The 20,908-nt window shown below is 34.5% G+C and overlaps 1 protein-coding gene across 3 annotated transcripts in view; it reads right to left on the bottom strand.

Moving 5' to 3' along the window:
* The window catches only part of LOC133524063 (putative inorganic phosphate cotransporter), a 106,352-nt gene that overhangs the window by 11,833 nt on the left and 73,611 nt on the right, over positions 1 to 20,908 (bottom strand). Inside the window, exon 1 of one of the 3 annotated variants that reach the window (XM_061859861.1) lies at positions 12,889 to 13,140. The exons of the other annotated variants lie outside the window; for them this stretch is intronic. Coding sequence (XP_061715845.1) covers positions 12,889 to 12,961 — 73 coding nt within the window. The 5' untranslated portion in view covers positions 12,962 to 13,140. Of the gene's footprint in view, positions 1 to 12,888; positions 13,141 to 20,908 lie in introns of those variants that run through there. 3 annotated transcript variants of the gene reach the window in all.

The raw sequence follows: 20,908 nt of genomic DNA, 5'->3' as shown, positions 1-20,908 counted from the left end.
AATTGAGAGAACTCGTGAGAAATGTTTTTTCGAGATCTCAGCACGTGACAGATTCTTGAAGTACGGAGCGAATCGTTAAATAATAACCGTAGATTCGGCCTGAATTTTGGTAATCTTCAATATAGAACGGTTAGGGTAACGAGTGTTTTGCCATCAAGGGAGAACATCGAATGGTGAAAAAAAGTTGCTTCTAATGGAAAGAGAATAAGGTATCACAAAGAAATAGGTCCGGTGTCTACCCTTATCCATTGTATATAAATTACATTACAGCCACCAATAATTACAAACTTAAAAGTTGTCAACGAAAGTGTTTTTCTTCGTATTTTTGTATCCGATCTTAACCCTGATACAAAAAAGCGGCCAAGTGCGAGTCGGACTCGCGCATGAAGGGTTCCGTACCATTTAAGACGTATTAAAAAAAGATCTACTTGCTGGATCTTGTTCAACATTTTACCACTTTGGACACACATTTTACCACTTTGGAACTGTCTCTCGCGCAAACTATTCAGTTTAGAAAAAAATGATGTTAGGAACCTAAATATCATTTTTGAAGACCTATCCATAGATACCCCACACGTATGGGTTTGATGAAAAATTTTTTTTTTTAATTTATTGACGTATTAAAAAAAAACTATTCACTAGATCTCGTTCAAACCAATTTTCGGTGGAAGTTTGCATGGTAATGTATATCATATATTTTTTTTAGATTTTTCATTCTGTTATTTTAGAAGTTACAGGGGGGGGGACACACATTTTTTCACTTTGGAAGTGTCTCTCGCGCAAACTATTCAGTTTAGAAAAAAATGATATTAGAAACCTAAATATCATTTTTGAAGACCTATCCATAGATACCCTACACGTATGGGTTTGATGAAAAAAAATTTTTTTTTAAATTTTTATGACGTATTAAAAAAAAACTACTTACTAGATCTCGTTCGAACCAATTTTCGGTGGAAGTTTGCATGGCAATGTATATCATATATTTTTTTTAGATTTTTCATTCTGTTATTTTAGAAGTTACAGGGGGGGGGGGGACACACATTTTTTCACTTTGGAAGTGTCTCTCGCGCAAACTATTCAGTTTAGAAAAAAATGATATTAGAAACCTAAATATCATTTTTGAAGACCTATCCATAGATACCCCACACGTATGGGTTTGATGAAAAAAATTTTTTTTTTTAAATTTTTATGACGTATTAAAAAAAAACTACTTACTAGATCTCGTTCGAACCAATTTTCGGTGGAAGTTTGCATGGCAATGTATATCATATATTTTTTTTAGATTTTTCATTCTGTTATTTTAGAAGTTACGGGGGGGGGGGACACACTTTTTACCACTTTGGAAGTGTCTCTCGCGCAAACTTTTCAGTTTAGAAAAAAATGATATTAGAAACCTCAATATCATTTTTAAAGACCTATCCATAGATACCCCACACGTATGAGTTTGATGAAAAAAGATTTTTTGAGTTTCAGTTCTAAGTATGGGGAACCCCCAAAATTTATTGTTTTTTTTTTCTATTTTTGTGTGAACATCATAATGCGGTTCATAGAATACATCTACTTACCAAGTTTGAACAGTATAGCTTTTATAGTTTCGGAAAAAAGTGGCTGTGACAGAATCGGACAGACAGACGGACATGACGAATCTATAAGGGTTCCGTTTTTTGCCATTTGGCTACGGAACCCTAAAAATGGGAAAATTGTGGCTCTCAAACTTTGAAACCTATGTCATAACTCATAAGGTAATTTGATAAGTAAACAATGTGCTAAGAAACCTCTTATTGTAAGGTTTACACGAAGTAATAAAATAAGAAAAACCACTAAAATAATTGATAGGTTTCGAAGTTTTGACAATTTAAGATCTCGTGAATTGTACAGGTTTAGTGAAAGTGTAAATGTATTGTTTATTGAAAGGAATGTACTGCAATATATTAAGTACTTACTTAGGAGGGACAAAAATCAAAATAAAAAATAATCGTGCCCAATCATTTTTAATGAAGGTCGCCAAAAAAATAAGAATCAAACTTAAAAATCAAAAAGACTAAGTAGTTCTTTAAAAAGGTCAAGGTCACTGCGAGCCCATCTTGAAGTATGGAAAATAAGTAAAATTGCGATTTTATTGGTTTAATTTTGCAATTATGTATATAATATATAGTTGATATATAATCTTTTTTTTTATAAAATGTAAGGATATCGTATGTAAAGAGTAAAGTAAATATATAGGAAAAGAGAGCCCTCTTGAAGCATTTTAAGGAAACTAATTTCGAAGCCCTATCACTATTTTGTATCCGAAACTACAATGTATGTATGCGTGCACATCTACATATGCATCCGTATGTGTAGGTACTTTATTGCGAAAAATTGCTCATTTACTATCTATTTTACTCGATTTTGTTATAAATTTCAACATGTATCATCATCCCTATACAATATAAATACTCTTTATTACACACCTCAATAAAAGAAAACAATACAAAAGAAAACAGAAACATAAGCACAGGTAAACAACATGCGGTCTTATCGCTAAAAAGCGATCTCTTCCAGGCAACCTTTGGGTTGCGGAAATTAAAAAAATTACATTGTCAGTAAGTAAGTGTACATAGGTACACATACAACTGGATGGTACTGGATAAAAATAATGGTACGAAAGTGTGATCAAGAAAACAATAAATGTGATAATTAAGTAGGTAAATTGAAGAAAATTTAAAGTTTGACAATCACTGCTGTTTTAAATAGGTAAAGATGGGATTGTTTCTTTCCGATCTTTACCTGGATGGGTCACGATCGGATATCGGTCTACAGCAGTGCTAGGCCTGTTAACACAATTACAAAAACAAACACAGTTTCATCACAATACGCAAAATAAATTACAGGGCGAATTCAAATTCGCGAAATTTACCTTGCTCTCTGTGATTGCGCATAGCACAAACTCCCTGAGCAACGCGGGGACACTGGCAGTCGAGGCGCAATGAAATGGTGTCTTACACAATGTTGCCACCATTAAAAAATAAAGCCAAATTAGGGAGAAATGAATGTCCTACGTTCTTCACCCGCATCCGGTATTTACCCAACATACCTTAATCGTTGAACCGCCGCATTTCAAAATGGCCCTTATTTTGATATCGGCTAGCCGTAATGTAATACGGCGGATTATACAATACGACTGCGATACTTATAAGCAGGGATCGGAACCGGTTTTTTGCAAAAACATCGAAATAACCATATATTTCGGTTTATTTTATACTCAAAATGTAGGACTCAGTTGTGTTTTTAGATAACGACTTCGTATTATTAGATTGCCCGATTAGGAATGAAATAATTAACAAAGAACGAAAAAATACCGTTTTCCTTCCCATACAAAAAATACCGGTTTCCAATATAAATGCTTATAAGTATATGAATCCCCGCGTCAATGTAATTGCATTAAATTTGCCATCTAGTGGCAAACATCAAAGTAGTTATCTTTTACTTGTGACGCACAAGTGTGAGCAATGTAAAAACTAAGTATATTTCTTAAAAAAATTACCTTGTTTATTGATTGATTATACGTAGTAAAAGAACATAATGTGATTATTAAATTATAATACGAAAAGTGGTCAAATCGCAAAATGCTGTCATTTTATTTAAAATAATGAAATAATTAGACCGGTTACGAAAGTATCGGGAAATCCTGGTTCTTTAAAACAGTACCGGTTCTGCAATCCCTAATAAGGATGTTATGCCCATCACTATTTCTTCTGTGTACGTATATTTAGAAACTGTCTCCGCCTCCAATTCGTGCGATAAGGACAACTGCAGCCCGGACTGAAATTCACATGCAAAAAACTCAAAAATCGAGGTTTCGCTCTCGACTGTTTCCTCCTCCAAAACGCAATCAATCTTTATGAAATTTTGGAAACTGCAAGAGGAAGAAATAATCTATGCCGCTATGTTTTGATTTTTTGGATATTTTTTGTCATATTTGTATACTGTGCCTTTTTTTACGGCCAATTCAATTGAGCCGTTTTTGCGATTTTCGAGGCGCTGTATCTTTCTTCAAAATAAAATAATCCAAAAAAGCAAAACATAGCGGCACAGATATTGATGATATTGATCTTATTTGAAAAAATCACTGCTCTAGGTTAAAAATCCAGGGAGGAATCAGTCGAGAGCGTTTGTATGGAAAAAACGCAACTAGGAATTCCTCTTAAGTTAGGTGAGGTAAAATTGCAGGTATAGCTATTGTACTTATATGATTGGCCAAAATAAATGAAAAACAAAACAAATTGAATTTCCGATAAGAAATTTACCTACCTCTATAATTTTCGCTCCATTGTACTTACGCACTGTAGGTATAAATACAAATATTATTTATTAGTATGGGATAACCTAATCGTAGACAGTTAAATATACATATCAAGAGTAAGGAAATTAACCATTAAATATCACATATAATTTTTGGCAGAGCATTTCCTAGTCATATTTCAAACAAATCTGATATAAATGGCGTGGGCACTGCCGGTCTTGGCTCGCCAAACGGCAAGTGATTATAGAGTGCCAAGATGCCAATTATTTGGTATATTAGTCTTAAAACATTAATTAACCAATAATCTAGATTCTGAATTATATAGTATCGAAATTAAGAAAGACAGAACCAGTATATTAAGAAATTCTGAATTGAATTGAATTATAATGATGCTTTGTCTTTTAATACGGGGTGAGTCATTATTGATACACATTTAAATGTGTTGGTTTCCGCAAAGAGATAGGTATTTTTGTTTTTTAAATTCAAAAGTATCTAAGTAAATGAATCTACATAATTAAATTTACATTAAAATAACTTTATGAAAAAAATTCCATTTTTGGTACAAGCTTTTATCGCTGACTGTACTTTTTTGCCACAGGCAACTAATACTCATCGAGTCAATTCTAAATACCCCAAGCACAATTAGGTTGCGTTGTTTTATCACAGAGTTTACATGGCCACCTCCTGTCTCCTTCATCAGATCAGCTCCATGGTACCATAATATTGCATTATCACCCGACTCGACGAATTTTCAGCTTCATTGGAAACCGGGAAGTGGATCAAATTTAACTTGCAAGATTTGATTACAGACAGACAACGGGACAGGTGAAACTAAATAAAAGCTTGTAATAGTTGGTATTTATGTAGGTACGAGTACACAGATATTTTTATATATGTGATATTGTGTAAGTATAAAAGTAATGCTTGCATGATAGGAACCTAAGTTTTATAAATATTTTATAAAGTACCTACTGATTCCTACTTAGAATATTTAATATTTTCTATACTGTTGAACCTGAACTATATGGATTTATTTGTCAGTGAATAAGAACAAAAAGCTAAACTCATCCCTTTCTTTTAGTGCTAGTACTAGCGTAAGACAAAAACATTTTTGGATAGTTTCTAAAACGTAATAATACGATATAACATTTGCATTTCCACGGAAAATCCTGAAATGTATTCCACTCCCTTAGTTTCCAGTTTATACACCAGCAGCGCCAAATAATGTAAACACGCCCTGCGCGCCATCAATCGAATGACGCCAAATGACTGAAATGACGCCCACACACACACACACTTGACGGTATTTGCCACCTATTCGAGTTGCACCCCTTTCTATTGCATTAGGGTGACCAGATTTGATTTCTGGTTTTATGGGACAACTGCATTGAAAATACGGGGTTCGAGGTAAAAATACGGGACAGCCCGTTTTTTATTAGAAATATATGTATATTTTTTATTACTAAAATTTGGCATAAACCACTAAATAACCTATACAATTGCTGAATTTCGTAATGAAAGACTTTAAAAAACTATATTAAATATTATAAATACCAACAATTTTTATATTAAGTATCTGGAAATGAAAATGTGAAAAAATCGAAATAGGTATTTATATGATTAAACGCCATCGAACCATAAAATTACGGGATAATATATTGTCCCGTATTGGTTTCACGAAATTACGGGACAATGAAAACTTTGTGCCTAAAATCAGTGTTGGCTGAACGTTAATTAGAATTGAAAATATTGAAAATTCACCATTACAAATTGAACCGTATCCTGTGACCGTCCGTTACGGTTCAATTCTAATTAACGTTCGGCCAACACTGCCTAAAATACGAGACAACCCGTAAAATACGGGACATTTGGTCACCCTAATCTGCAGAGTCTGCATTTAGAACTGAGAGAGATGTGCTGCGATAAGTATATGGCAAACATTTAGGCATATGAATGAAATGTTGCCGGCCCTAGAGTACATAATCTGTGCAAGTTGCGGAAAGTTTCCAAAAAAATGGAAAAGCACTCGGAACTTTCTTGAAAATTTCACAGATATATAATAGATTTCCCTTTTATGATTCGGAGACTTTCAATCCCTATACAAAAATGTGAGAAGTTTCTGAAACTTTCCTATGTGGAAATTTTCCTTCGGCACATCAATATACTAGTTAGAGTAAGTGAGGTATGACGTAGGTACGATAGCAAATATTGGTCATACTTTTACCAACATAACTGCTACTCGGAATTCCACAGTGAAACTCACTGTAACTATTGCATGTTAGTATAAGTTACAAGTAGTTATAACTGTTTAGTGTATTAGATCTTCTTTCTTACTTTTTTTTTCAAAAGTGGTGCTGTTTTGCAATAAACGTTTTTCTATTCTCTTCTATTCTGTAAACTCTAGTTCGTTTTTTTCTATGATATTATAATAATCCATAATGTCTAATATGCTAAAGCAGCACTTATGCTTCGATCCGTAGGAAAAATAAATACCTACTTAATTAATGATAATTGGCATTATAACGAGTCTGCCACAATTGCAGCGGGTGAAGCATTTGAAATGCAACCAATGAGACGTTGTATGGATCCGGCCTGAACACTTTCTTGTTTTGAAACATATACAGACAAACTAGATCACATTATTGAGACACAAATATGTTTTTACTGAAGATGATTACTTCTTCTTCTTCTTCCTCGCGTTGTCCCGGCATTTTGCCATAGCTTATAGGAGGCTGGGGTGCGCTTCGCAACTAATCCCGAGAATTGGCGTAGGCACTAGTTTTACGAAAGCGATTGCCACCTGACCTTCCAAAGGGTAAACTAGACCTTATTGGGATTATTCAGGTTACTGAAAATGATTATCAAAAAAAAATTGCTTAGCAGGATTTCAAAATTTTGTCAGTCAGTAGCAAAATGGCTTACCAGTTCGATATTGTGAAAGTACCTAATACATGTATGTATGTAGATAAGTACCTGAAACTCGTACCTCCGCATCAAAAACTCCAACAAAGTGTATGTCAAACCATGCACATTGCACAATGATGATTCAATTTTTACATACAAAATAAAAAAAGAAAAACAAATCACGATATACGAGATTTTGACGGACAAAAGAACCAACCTTTACGGCAGTTTCGACGCCGTTTTTATGTGATCAATGTTTTTGACAATTAGGTACACAAAACAGACGAAAACGATAAATTTAAAAATATTACGATTTTTTATTTATCTATTGGATTCACGGTTAGAAAGTTTGAGAGAAATTATTATTTGCTAAATTCCTATCCCCGGAACGATTCATTCTGAAAAAAGTCGAAAAACTTTTTACAGTACATATGGTGCTACTTTATCGCTTTTTAGCGATAAGACCGCCTGTTGCCTGCCTGTAAATTTAATCAATTGCTTATTTTTCTTTACTGAGGTTAGCCAATAAAGAGTATTCTATCTATCTATCTAGTGCGAAAATTAGCATATTACGTTACTGTGTCGAACATTTAAAGGGCCATATGTACTGTAAAACGTCGTACGATACATGTGCGAATAGGTAATTCGCAATTCGTCTCGATTTAAAACACTTCCTTCGGTCGTGTTTTAATATATCGCCACTCGTTTCCTATTTTTCGCACTTGTATAGTAATGTACTATTTTCATGCAATGAACCAAACGCATTTCTTAAAATACCTATTTATTACACAACTAAAACACGTGCGTGAAATTAAAGTGGAAATGACCCCTCACGCGTATGTGACGTCACAAGGTGGGTGGTCGTTAATTTTTCTCCTCACGCACGGGCCGTGTGAAGACGCCGACACACGTTCATAAAAAGTTCTTCGTCTTTGAGATTGTATCTTGTCTATTATAATGTGATCCCGCAATTTATAACATTTGTGCGTAGTTAGAGATTAGACTTATACTGGACCACCTATAGCGTAACGATCGGTAAGGTTTTTGAATTGATGCGTAAGACGGTCTTGTAGATATAGTATATCATTTTCGTTATACTTAGGCAAACTATGACGTTATATTGCGCAACAGACTGTATATTAACTGTCTAGACGGGCGAAAAAATTTGGAAGCGTTATGCTTTCTTAGACTAAATTTATCCAAAAAACACCGTATATCATCCGTTTCCGCTTTTTAAACGTCCGTATGACCTGCAACCGCTGCCTTTTCACTGAAATGGAGATGAAAGGAATCAACCAATAGTATTTGTTGTAAATGTTGTAATCTACATTACTTCTCCGCTTCGCTGGATTACAACGAATCAGTGTTGGCCGAAATGCAATTAACCATTAACCATTTCAAATTGAACCGTAAACAGTAAACGTCCGCTATGGCTTACGGTTCAATTTGTAATGGTTTTTGATCAATTGCAAATAAAGTTCGGCCAACACTGCAACCAATGATCTTGGTTGATTGATTACTCTCATCTCCGCCTCTTATGATTAAAAAAAGTTTAGGTAAGCGTTGAATTTACCTACCTACCTACTTTTCATAGCATTTAATACCTGTGTAATAATCTGGCAGTAATCTAGGCACAGTCAGTCCCACGGTCAAGGTCGCCTCTATTGTGTTTGTCACAGGCGGTAAGCACAGTCAGCTTGTTTTTCAGCCTATTCGGATTAATTCCATTTGGTGAGAAAATGTACTTTAGAGTTTAAATAAAATAAAAAATGCTTTGTTATTTGTTAGGTTTTCCGTCGTAACAGGTGTAACAATGATTTTTTACCTTTTTTACCATGTACAGTCAAAAGATTTAATTTGTGGGCCATTTTGTACCTTGCTTGTCACAGTGTCAATAGTATGAGGTCTCTAGCGACTTTCATGTTGTTTGTCCAGTGAAAAGGTACGAAATGGGTCACAAATTAAATCTTTTGACTGTACGTCTTTATTAATATACATCTATATCAATAAAATTGAAGAAGAGCGTAGTGTGAGCGTAGAAGAGTATGAAGGGCGAAATGATCCGGATCGAAGGACCAAACTGTAAATTATATCAGCGTATCAGTATTGATCTTTTCAAGCAATAAATATAGAGGTAGATGAGGACACAGTGAATTGGCAATTTATAAACAATAAATTAAACCATATTACATAACATATTATATAAAACATTTGCGGTTAAATACGATTACACAAGATCTAACAAGTAGTTTATAAACCGCAACGATTATAACCAACTAATAACATGCATTACTAACATGATTGTAAAGTATTAAACTTCATAAAACTTTGACAATAAAATGATCATAATAAATAGACGAAATAAATGGTAGCATTTTTGGCACTCCATGGATTTTTTTATGAGACTAGGCATGTCCATTGATAACGTATCACAGCGACGTGACGTAATGAGATCATGGGATTTGATTAAATATTTCATCAAAACGTCACGACATTTATTACTTAATAAGATGCCAGTCTGGGACTTGATAGATTAAATGTACCTACAGTACGATGTTAAAGTGACGCGTGGGTTGACAGTTAACACGTCGTTTTGGCTTGACGCTAGTTTTGCGACAGGGATATATATAAGTGTGATGCTTGAGTTTAATGTTCGTAGGTACAGTACCCCGCTAGTTACACCAGCCTTACAGTTTTAAATGAACTTTGGTGCCTGCTGTTTATTTTGTAGTAAATAGGTAGCTGAAATAATTGGCAGTTCAGTAAAGTTCCTATTGTAGTTGAAATTTTCTTGGTAATTAAGGAAATGCATGCATTTTTCGCTCATATTCTAGAGTCAGACCAAACTAAGTGGGCAGCGATTTTGATAGCCCAGCCTGTGCAAGTGTTAAGTAAACATCATAATTTCATAGAAGTTCGATGATTAAAATAACACTTGCACTGTCTAGGCTGTCAAAATCAATGCCAACTAATCTTGGTCTGACTCTAACTCTTTAACTGACAAAGAAAGGACAAGGTTCACATTGTATAGTTCCCGTTTGTTGATATGTAACGACACATATCGAAATTCAAGTTTTCTCAAAATTTAATTTATGACAGAAATAAAAATGTTTAATGTTAAATTAGTTCACCAAATATAGTTTTGATTTGATACACACAGAACTACGTATGTACATGTAGTTCTGTGTGTATTAGACACATAATAACATCTTCTTGAAAAAGTGTTATTTTCATATCATACGGTGATTCGACTATCTCAAAACCAAACCACTCAACTATGGTCCCATTTGACAACTATGCTCCACAAGTTCATTGCATAATTAAGCATAAGCTAGTATCAATACCAATCTTCTTTTTGGTGTTGTCTGTTTCTTTTTACATTTATGAAAGTAGGCATAATATTCACACTTTTGCCGGCGTATTATGGATAACTTTATCCACGTGATAAAATGACCACCAAGGGATTGAAAGTGACGGACACCGTTTTATCACGCTGTCATGTAGACAAGAAAGACCATCATACCTGTACGAACTACGAACTAACTAAACGAAGATATTGGAATTATTTGTGGACCATATTTGGAAGCTTTTGAACTAATAGATGGGTGGATTTACGGTTCCCCAAGGTCCCCAAGAGCCCTATATGAGCATTTTTTTTTAAATCCTTTCATTACTGTTGTATTTTTTTATAAATCTTGTGTTATTTCTACTCAGAATCAGGCGTTGTATGGCGATAACAAGGAAAGTTTGAAAAATGTATGGAAATTTTAGGATTTTTCTCCCATAAGGATGAAAAGGGCCCGTTAACCTGATTAGAAATAACGCAAAAGTGACAAAAAGGCCACAGAAATGGCAAAAAAAGAAACGCTCATAAAGGATGTAACAAAAATAGTGGGGACCGGACTCGTTTAAGGGCATATTCGGTATCGTGTTCTGCCCCTAAACGTATTCCCACTAGTACTTGTATGCGTGTCGTATAGAAATCTCCTTTCAACTACAAGTACTAAAATCGCTGACAGTACAAAACGCGTTGTTTAACTAGAATCGTTTTAGGTGGCGTTGGAAGTTGAACCTTGCAAAACAGATTTGTAACCCGATATGTTTGCTTTGTCGGCTTGTTTTTGCCGACGCTCTCTCAGCATTTCCACTCGTTAAGTAGAGTTAACAGCAAAACTCCTCTTTTCAGGTTCAAGGTTCAACACTGAATTTTGAATTATATTACGGAATTGTATTTTTATTTTATGTTTTCTAAATTTCTAAGTAAAGTTAATTGTTTTAATGTAATGTACCATCTCTTAAAATATCGGTAGCCAATTTGTTAGGATATTACTTATATATAGGTACCCATGTTATGGGTCGTTTGTGTGTAGTGTAGATCAATATGTATAAGTAAATTAATATCTTGAGGCGTTCTATTTTATTATTTGTGTAATGATGTCCTATAATATTTATTTATTATTATTATTTATTATTTAAACAGACCTCTACTTAATAGTAAAAGTTTCAATATTTCATAATACAATGCACTGCATCGGGACTCAGCTCATAAAAAATCGTATATTTTATATATTTTTTACTTTCGACTTAAATATTTAGCAAAACGAATTTTCCTAATAATAAAACAGGAAAGTGGAACGTAAATTTATAAAACTTGGACATTTTTTAAGCACCTGCTTGTTTTGACGCTGACCGTACCAAAGCTACAGACAAGGAAATTTTGTAAAATGAACTCTATTCCCGAGGTAAAAGCTTGCTTTTATACCGCAAAAAAACACACGATACGAGATTGTGAGAGTAAGTACTTATATCGGTCAATCGATGTAGTTAGTTATAAAGATATTATCGATGGCGGAAAATATAATTATACTTTAGTCATTAGTGGGGCGGGTAATATAGAGGCCAGCTAAGCTAACACTACAACCACTTTGACAAAGCAAAGTGTGGCAGAGTCATTATTAAAATCATATTTTTCTAGAAATTTGTCTCTTCAGTCTGTGCAGATTTAACATGGTCTAACTCTATAAGTACCTAATTTTGAAGACAAACGTATCCTAAAGTGGCTGTATTTTTCTTGAAAAGCATGTGGTTGAGTTCCTTTTTACACCACACGCATCGCATCTACCATCTACCTACACAGTTTTTTTGGCACAGCTAGAAAACCACGCAGTTTTAAAAAGTAAGCCGAAGACATCACCGATACGCATCACCATGGCAACGAGATGCCCTTTCGTTTGATTTTTTCTTTTAATTATTATAAGTGTAGGAGCTTTGTATCATTTGTATGGAATTTGTTTTTCGCTCCTAATAATAAAAAAAGTTAAACAAGTTTAGCTATGGTTAAACATTTTCCATAATGTTAGGAAAATGGGGAATATGTTTATATGGACAAGCGGTGATCCACTATCCATAGGTTTTTGATCGATATTTGATTTGGATTTGATTTTAATTTACCTACTTACTAACCCCTCTAGCTATAACGATGGTATTAAAAATATTTAATGGAATTTTTAATTTTTTTTACGATCCTCTGAAGGGAAACAACCTATCTATGGTCCAATTAGAGTGTATTTTTGTATTCTAGCTCCGAAGGAGATATATTCATAATTTGCTACAAAAGTCCTTATAATATGTAATTAAGGTTCAATTTCAAAATGTCCAAAATTAATGGATGAAGTTTTAAAACTTATCAACAAACTTACGTTGCTTACTCGGCCTCTGATCTTCTAACCCCGCCTGCTCCCACACCAACACGTGTCCAGATCTAGACACCATTTTCAAAAAATAAAAAAAGGAAAACGCGAAAAATTTACTATAAAAAAAACTTTTAAAAACCAACGTTACCCATCTACGATCTACGTTACATTGCTAAGCGAGCCAAGTGAATTTTGGTAAAGTGACATTTTGGAGAAGTTGATGAATTGTTGATGGACTGTCAGTGTCACGGCCGGCGCGCGTTTCAGTGAGTTCAGGATAGGATAGACGGTGGTAAGGGGACGGCTGGGAGGGGGAGGGGGGCGGCGCACGCGCGGTTAGCATGCGGTGACGTCAGGGGGACTATTCTGGTGGATAATTGCCTGTGATCGAATAGGCTTTTCCGATTACAAGTCAAGAGGTCATTAGAACCGTTCTACAGTGTTTATTCTTACAGATTTATATCTAGGTTGTTTCCCATTGGGCTGCGTTCTCACTAAACGCTATTAAGTCCAGAGGGTCACCAAGGTACATTCGGTTCGGGCACTCGTAAATAATATGGTGGATAGATTGTATGTATATTGCGCAATCGCGTTCCGGAGTGTTTTTCACACCTCAACATAAAATCGCCAGACTCATGATCATAATGCCATACGAATGAATAAATAAATTAGAACCGTAAAGCAGTCATATTTATTTTTCTTACGTGAACTAAATCATGCAACGAAGTCCTGAAATGAAGTTTATTTTTGTTAGGAATTCGTATTATTTTAAAAAGCTTACCGCGTTGTTACTCTGTTAAAGATTTTTTATATGATAATAATTTATAGCCTATAAAAAAAGATATTATATGACATGTAATAACTGACCTATAGTATAAGTTTCTCGTTCTTGTAATTATTTTGTTAGTTAATTATGTAGGTACTGTTATTAGCTTTAAGTAATATTGTATGCCCCTACGGGGTGTCATGTTCTGACTTGTTCATATATATAACATCTTAATTGAAATGTACATGACTTCACAATGAATAAATGAAATGAAATGAAATGAAATGTTAAGAAGTTAATGCCCAGTTACCCTAAGTCATCTACGGAGGGTACTTCTTCTCGTCCACTTTTAGTTCAGTCAATTAAAATTTTGTCCAGAACTTTGGGGAAGCATGCGAAGAGCCGAAGCCGGCACGTAGAGTTCTAGAGTCCCTTTTGACAATTTAAACAAACGTAAACCCGTTAGTGTCCGTGTCAGGAACAATGGTGTTGCGGACCTTTGGGAGGCGTAAGCCGAAAACAACACGGAGAGACCCCTTTCGACAGTTTAAAGGGGTACATTATTTATTATTAAGTTACATTTTAAGGTAAAGTCTAAACGACATTCCGCACTCGGGTTACTTTATATAAAATGTCTTGACACAATGAGCCGCTTTCATTGCTTTAGTCAAGTGTATTTCGACCATATTGACATATATCTAAGGACGGGCCTTACGGGCAATAAGAATGGGGCCAGTACAGCGGTGGCGTGCAGTCTAACGCCACAGCGCGATTTGTTGATGAGTTCGCATCACGCGCGCGATTGATCGCAACTAGTTGCGTTAGACTGCACGATTGGCTCGAATTCGTGATTGACACCGCTGAACTAGCACCATTATTAGTGCCCATAATTCCCGTTCTTAGAAATATGTCAATGATTTTGACTCTTTTATTTCTGTAGGTACCTGTTATAACTACCAGAACTCTCAATTTCCTCGATCGAAACGATATCGCATGCACGCGCTATCAGAATAGGCGCCATCGTTTTTTATGGTGACTGAGTAGGAAATACCGTGAAACATCTAACCATCGAATGATACAATTACAAGCACTAGTACTTAAGTAGATCGCGACCCGCGACATTCGCGACCACTACACCAATAATTAATTAACTGATTAGTTAACTTTTATTTTTTGCCAATAACATATTTGATAAACTGAAATAAATGTCATATACTAAGAAAAAAAATATATAATTTATATAGTATTGTTTCTACTTCAAATAAAAACAAATTAAAATATTTTCTGAAAATAATTGAATTTGTTCTAATACTTCTAATAACATATTTGATATTTACCAGTCGCTTTTAGGTGAAGGAAAACATCGTGAGGAAACTGGATTAATCCCAACAAGGCCTAGTTTACCCTCTGGGTTGGAAGATCAGATGGCAGACGCTTTCGTAAAAACTGGTACCTACGCCAAATCTTGGGATTAGTTGTCAAGCGGACCCCAGGCTCCCATGAGCCGTGGCAAAATACCGGGACAACGCGAGGATGAAAAAAAAACATATTTGTATAGGGACTGACTGACTTACTTTTTTTTATGGTGACTGTTTACCATCAGGCGGGATGTATGTTTGTTTGCCACCGACGTCATTTCTCTGATTTCTGACCACGGTCCACACTCATAGCGTAACTTTTTTTTCAATTTTAATGCTTAGATCTTATTTCACACAGAACTAGAGCAAATAATAATTAAATTACCCACTAAAAATAAATCAGAAAGTCTTACATTATATCCTCTAAAAAATATTGCGGTTAGTCTTTATGTAATGTTTGCTTAAAAGGAAATCAAATATTTTTATACAAGTAAGGGATTGATAATTAGAAATAATAAAATATCGTTTTTTTTATCCTCATAACAATAAGTAAAATGCACACTCAACATTTGGAAACTCATATAAAGATTATCATTACTGACACTGTACTTCCTGAAAAATACCTTCAATGGTTCTAGTGATTTTCATAAACAAGTTAATGGCCTAAAAGTACGAGTATGTAGGTACATATGCAATTCCACGCCATCTATATTTTATACGTTCAACTGAAACGAGTCAAGAATTCATACGCGACCAGCATCCAAGATAGTTGTCGTAGTTATTCAAAGATGGCGCTAGGAGCTAGGAGTGTTATTTATGGTGCTTGTTTTATGTATAAGTTTATAGAATAAGGGCCTGTTTCACAATGTCCACGTAAAGTGTCGGATAGCTAATTAACAAATAAATTAATTGCTAATATCTACCAGTTAAGCTTATTTGAAGATTGTGAAACGCAAACGATGACTTTATTTGTCAGATTAGTGGCAAGTAGCTTATTCAGGGCTTTACTTGTATATTGTGAAACAGGCCCTAAATAAAATGAACGCCAAGTTTGGCAACAATATTCATAAAACGACATAGGTTACCACACCAATCGATCGTTGGTAGAATGGAATAGTCTAAGTCGATCGATAGTTTCTACCTAGACCTAGACCAATCGATCTATCGACATCAACCTGTTCCATTCTTCCATCGATCTATGCCATCGATCATCGATAGATTACGGTTCGATTGGTGTGGTAACACCCATAGGGATCATCATTCGACGCGAGAAGTATATATTATAATATTTATAGGTACTGCAGGGTGATTCAGGAGACGTGCGCAAATCAACACTGTGCAAGTGAGTAGGTACCTATTCAGTAAATTATAAGATATTGTTTTGTACCAGTATTAGTGAGAATAACGTTAATTTGTTTTTTGTTTTGTTAAAAAAAAGAGTTTTTAAAAATGGTCACTCTATACTCGTAATAAAATTAGAATACTTCCGTCAAATACCGATGCTCTTTGCTTTATTCGTGACAAGTGTCAAATTGAATGTCATCAGTTTGGTTACTTTTGTAATATCATATCTCACTGAAGTGTGTACTTAATTTTTTTTTCTTCTTAATCAAAGTGATCAGGTGTTGTAGGTTGATCATGTCTGTAAAGTTAAATTTGTCAGGCCTAAGGTGTTATTGTTTCACTCACATACGACGGTGAACGATTAATTAACATTTTCTGAGTATGTAAGGTTAATCCTGCTCTCTAATCTCATAAATCATTCTGTATTTATTGTATACCTATATTATCATATGTAAACGTCATACCTATTAATAAAACAACCTAGTTTATTTAAACTAAAGTTATATTACTTTTACTAGCTAATATTATGAAAACAAACATATACTCGTTGTAAGTAGCAATTTAATTCAGTACCTATAATATTACTGCATTTAAATATTATTGTCTATGATCTAAGAATATTGCAATAGAAAAAGACCTACAATGTAAAGTTTATGTGAACGATGCGAAATAAAACATTGTTAAGGGTGCTCATGTCTTGGTTGTTATCTTATACCTTTAAACGAGCAATTCTTGTACATATTCTTGTAGCCTTATTGAGCTTACCGTGGGACTTAGTCAATTTGTGTAATATTGTCATATAATATTTATTTATTTATTATGATTTTATGTAATATATATTTCGGGGATCCCGAAAATGGCTCTAACGATTTCGATGAAATTTGCTATATGGCAGTTTTCAGGGAAAAAAAGTCGCCCCAGCTAGGTCTTATCTCTGGAAAAACGCGAGTTGAGTTTTTATATGTTTTCCGAGCAAAGTTCGGTCTGCTAGATATTAATATATAGGTCTGCTAGATATTAATATATAGGTCTGCTAGATATTAAGATACTTACACAATCTCCCAACGAATGTGGATAAGACAAAGGCTACGAGAAATATAGGAAAGCTTAAAGTAACATCTTACAGACTGGCTAAAACAAACAAACTGGGAAATTGTATAAAATGCTACTACCGAAAAATGTTACCGAGCGAACATACTTTAAGTTCAAAACTGTTGTTAAGCAAAAACTTATATCGCGAACATGCTACAAAATAAGGGAGTATATCAATTATACCTAAGTACCATGGATTAGGATGTTTGGCAATGATAACGTCTTGCATAAGCAATGGACCTACTGTATTAAATTTCTATGAAAGAAAGTACCTACTGTATGTTATTTCATGAATAGTAATTTAAACTGTATTTTTTAATTTAATGCATGATGTTAATTATAACATGTGTCCCGCCGAGTTTCTTGCAGGTCTCATATTGGGATACCCTCCTCCAACTAAGGAGAGATTTAAATCTTCTTGGGTCAGATATGTACCTAGGGTTAGAGCCGGCGTAGCTTTATTTGACGTTCATAAGCACCTACTTGAAAAATATGAAAAATATGCAGGTACTTGAAAAATAAACTAGGTACCTTTAGTTATGTGACCTTAAGGATGTGCAATAAACTAAATGCATGTCTAGGTCACGATTGTCATGAATGAATTATGACAATGTCCTGCAAGTGCAAATAAACTTGCACCTGAGGCAAGCAGTAAATTACGAGTATACTTACTCAATAAGTTGTCTTGAATATTGCGTTAAGGAAAAAACAACAGATGACAATCACTCATACACCGTCATTGAACTGTGTTTAATGAGGGCTAACGAGTTTATTTCGCCGATAGGTGCGCTAGTGTAGACGGAGGACTTTCAAAACGTCAAATGCATTGTATTTTTGGGGGTTGCAACCTTTTTTATTTATTTATTTAAACTTTATTGCACAAAAAAAAACTTATCGTACAAAAGGCGGATTTAATGCCAAAAGGCATTCTCTACCAGTCAACTAGTGCAGCAGAGAAATTGTGAGCTGTGCTATTAGCTATTACTAGGTACTATTAACAAAATAACACAAAAGCTTACCTAAGATACAACATACATAAGCCATAAAATACATATATACATAATCGCGAATTTTCATTCCTTATTCATAATTGTGGTAAATAATCTTGAAGTATTTTTATAACGATAATAGATTCTCTAAAATGTTCAGATAACGCCATTATTATTATTATTTTTTTCATAGACAATTAATACCTTTTAAAAATATTAAATGTGCCGTAAGTACTTGCTTTTGAAGCCGCGCGCCCATACCCAAAATCACGGGCCAAAATTTTCATCGTTGAATAAAAACTACAAATAATGGAGATACAGTTCTGCATGTATGAAATTTTTTATTGGAAATATCCTCTTCTTTAATAATATTAAATTTGATTTCTTAAATATTGATACTTTTTGAGATATTGGGGAAACAAGAAATATCTACTTACTTTCTTTTGTTAATAACTTTTGATATTTTTTGTGTGCTAACAAACGCATCAAATACATTTTCTAGACCTAATAAGGTATCACACGTATTTTAAGGAGTAGTATCTCTATTTTTCACCGTTTTCAGTTTGTCGAGTTGACTAGTATGAGCTGTGATCTGCGATTCATTTTACAGTGTCCGTCGATTAGTTCTAGTGCCTCCGGACAGGGCAAACATATTTTTCATGAACAACACTCGGGAGACTGTTCGTACTCTCACGTACTCTGCGCATCAGAAAGGCAAATTATACATAATTATAATATAATTTTGAGTAACGAAAAAAATACCATAAATTTCAAAAACCAAACCTTCTTCTTATTACGGGCGAAAAAATAGCTTGTTTTGACGAATCTTCTTGTGGGGCCCACTAATTAAGTAATTACCAGTTCGCCGGACGATATCGGCCTGTCAGTTAGTAGGCCTGTAGTTATTCGCAAAAGCCGACAATCGGCGAACTGGTAATCAGTGGGCCCCTTTAAGCCACCATGGAGCTAATTTTGGACCCAATTATGGCGTGTCTATATTTTTTGTGACATTATAGGTTCTAAAACCAGCGTTTTGAGGTTATTGTACAGAATCCTTATCCCCGTTGTCCAAAATCTTAATATGAATGAAAAAAATCAAAAATTACTTGAGACTTCAGTACCCCTAGTGTAAATATTTTCGACAGCGAAACGTGACGTACGCGTTTGCGTTAAGTGTCATTTTGTATGAGATTTTTGACTTTCCAAAACGTCGCGCTTGGCGCGCTGTTCAAAAACCCATACAAAATGAGACTTAACGCAAACGCGTACGTCACGTTTCGCTATCGACTAAATTTACACTAGGGGTACAGGTTATTTTATGATGCAATCGGGAAAGCACTACGATAAAGAGGATCCCAAACGTTTCGTGTGGCCCTTAGAAAACAGACCTAATGAAAGAGACCACCAATACAGATTTCGCTTAAGCCTGTTTAATCTGTTTATAGGCAGGCCACGCAATTTTATTGCAATACTCTCATGCAGACATTAGGCACGTGAGTGTTAGTAATTCGGACTGTCTCACTATTCATAATACGGTTAGCATTAACGTGCTTTAAATGACTTTATTCTCTTATTTGCACAAGTGTGACGGATAAACAGACACTTGGCGGTATTTGCTAAAGGATAAGCGTCGTCGGCATGTTTTGTTCGTAACAGTCTTGCAATTTTCTTTACAATAAAACAAAAGATATATTAATGGAAATTTATCAACACATATTGAATAGGTTTATATGTATTGATATTATAATGTTGAATTGTTAAAAACGAACTGCGTTCTACAAGAGTCCTCTGTACATAAGTAAAAGTACAACTAACTGAGTCAACATAAATTATATAGATGCCACTAGTTCGTAAATTAGAATGAAAGAAGCACGCGGGTTTAATATCTAAGGTTATGAAGCCTAAAAGTTGTCCAAGCAAGTGTGTTGAAAAGGATAGTTAGAGTTCTTTAGTGGTTCCTAGTCTTTCTAAATTGTTACCCATTTCACCTAGAAATCGAAGTAAGAAGCTTTAAAGTAATGTTAGCAAGTAACCGACAAGTTCTTAGACTTTAGAGGACATTACGATACAAGTGCGAAATAAGTATCGTTATTTACGGTTATTTGTGTATCGTATATTTAAATTGTATGAAAAAAATATCGAATGTTGCCTTTGGAAACTAAAAACATTCTTGCGGTGAGAAAAAACTCCTCTGCTTTCAAAGGCGTTTCGGCAGCTATTCCGTTCCATTCAGACAACTTACTGAGAACGGTTTTTCAATATTAAAAAATAAACGTGTTATAATGATGAAGAGGTAAGTAATAATATATGAAATATGCTTAAATTTATTATTTTTACTTTAACAATAGGTTTTTATGTTGATTACGACTTTTAAAGGAAACTAACATTAACACTCATCAATAAGTAGTCATGAATTGGAACACGTGGACAAGTAAAAAGCACTACTTCGCGAAATCCAACTTTCCGCACGCTAAACA

This window comes from Cydia pomonella, chromosome 13 (assembly GCF_033807575.1).
Source record: "Cydia pomonella isolate Wapato2018A chromosome 13, ilCydPomo1, whole genome shotgun sequence".
In the NCBI taxonomy this organism is placed as follows: Eukaryota; Metazoa; Arthropoda; class Insecta; order Lepidoptera; family Tortricidae; genus Cydia; species Cydia pomonella.
Note: the sequence above shows the minus strand (reverse complement) of the source record. Positions and strands in the feature narration are given on the sequence as shown.